Source organism: Acanthamoeba castellanii (genome assembly GCF_000313135.1).
Source record: "Acanthamoeba castellanii str. Neff unplaced genomic scaffold scf7180000084757, whole genome shotgun sequence".
NCBI classification, from domain to species: domain Eukaryota; phylum Discosea; order Longamoebia; family Acanthamoebidae; genus Acanthamoeba; species Acanthamoeba castellanii.
This window is the reverse complement of record NW_004457453.1, coordinates 77,002-78,147: the sequence shown is the minus strand read 5'-3', so window position 1 is coordinate 78,147 and position 1,146 is coordinate 77,002. Positions and strand designations below refer to the sequence as shown.

General features: G+C 57.9%; 1 protein-coding gene across 1 annotated transcript in view; it reads right to left on the bottom strand.

The window, feature by feature from the left end:
- Positions 1–142: 142 nt before the first annotated feature.
- The window catches only part of ACA1_207510 (uncharacterized protein), a gene marked incomplete at both ends in the record, with an annotated part of 3,641 nt that continues 2,637 nt past the window's right edge, over positions 143–1,146 (bottom strand). Inside the window, 4 exons of the mRNA XM_004339892.1 lie at positions 143–211; positions 335–499; positions 584–802; positions 896–1,033. Coding sequence (XP_004339940.1) covers positions 143–211; positions 335–499; positions 584–802; positions 896–1,033 — 591 coding nt within the window. The remainder of the gene's footprint in view (positions 212–334; positions 500–583; positions 803–895; positions 1,034–1,146) is intronic.

The following is a 1,146-nucleotide window of genomic DNA, read 5'->3' as shown; positions in this document are numbered from 1 at the left end:
CAGATAGCGTTGAGCGACAGTCGGGTTGTTGGTGCGCAGCAGGGCCGACAAGAAGCGGCCGACCTCCAACTTGGTGGCGCCGAACTTGCCGTTCTGTCCGGTCCATGACCGTGCGTGAGCTCCTGAACACCACAATGTGGGCTCAACCGGGAAACGGCAAAAGCAAGCGAACCTTGACGGGGGTTTTGAGCAGCTCCACTAGCTTGTCGATCTGGGCGGCCAGGCCAGTCAAAAGGGGAGACTCTGTGCGATACATAAGCGCACGCAGCGCACGTCAGGCACCGCGCCGACAACTGCGATGAATAATGGCGCGAGCAGTACCGCCAAGGCACACATCGGTGTTGTCGGCGTTTTTGCTCTCAACGCCCACGAGCCACAGGGCTCGCTTCTTCTTATTCGAGTGGTCCTTCTTGCTAGTCTCGTCTTTGTCAGGAGCCGAGCTCACGCACCAGTCGAGCAGCGATCGCACAAACTCAAGCCCGCTCACCAGTCGCTTGCGCTATTGTGTATGGTAAGAAAAATAAATCAATTAATAGTACATGTAACAGTAATAGCAGAAGCGACAACAAAAGAGGAGACGTACGTGGCTTTCGTTGACCTCCGCAACGTGGGCAAAGGTGAAGGCGATCACCTGCTGCACCGACGCCTCGGAAAGGGCGGATTGAGCCAGCGGAGAACTGGCGTCCGATCTCTCCACGATCTGAGTCAAGACGGAGAGCGCCGTGGCCGACACCTCCACGTCGCCCTTGTCGTTGTTGAGCTGCGCAAGCAGCTGCGGAACCAAATTCTCGCTCTCCAGCCACTGCGCACGACAGTGCCGTGTGTGTGTGTGTGTGTGTGCGTGTGTTAGACGAAACTGGTGACTGAGGAGTCGTGGGGCTTCATTCTCCCTTACCTCAATCACGCCGAGTGGATCGACTGACTCGTCCTCCATGAAGAGCCACATCACTTCGGCCAGGCGCGGAGACGAACCGGCAGCGTGTACGGCCAGTCGCTTCACCAGCCCCGGGTGGCTCTTGAGCGCCTCGAATGTCTGTTTGTGCGCGTTCGTTGGTGATGGTGAGGCGACAGATCTGCGCACAGATGGGAGGGGCGCGACAGTTATTACCTCCTTTCGGCGGTGCTTGATGAGGGAGGAGACGATCT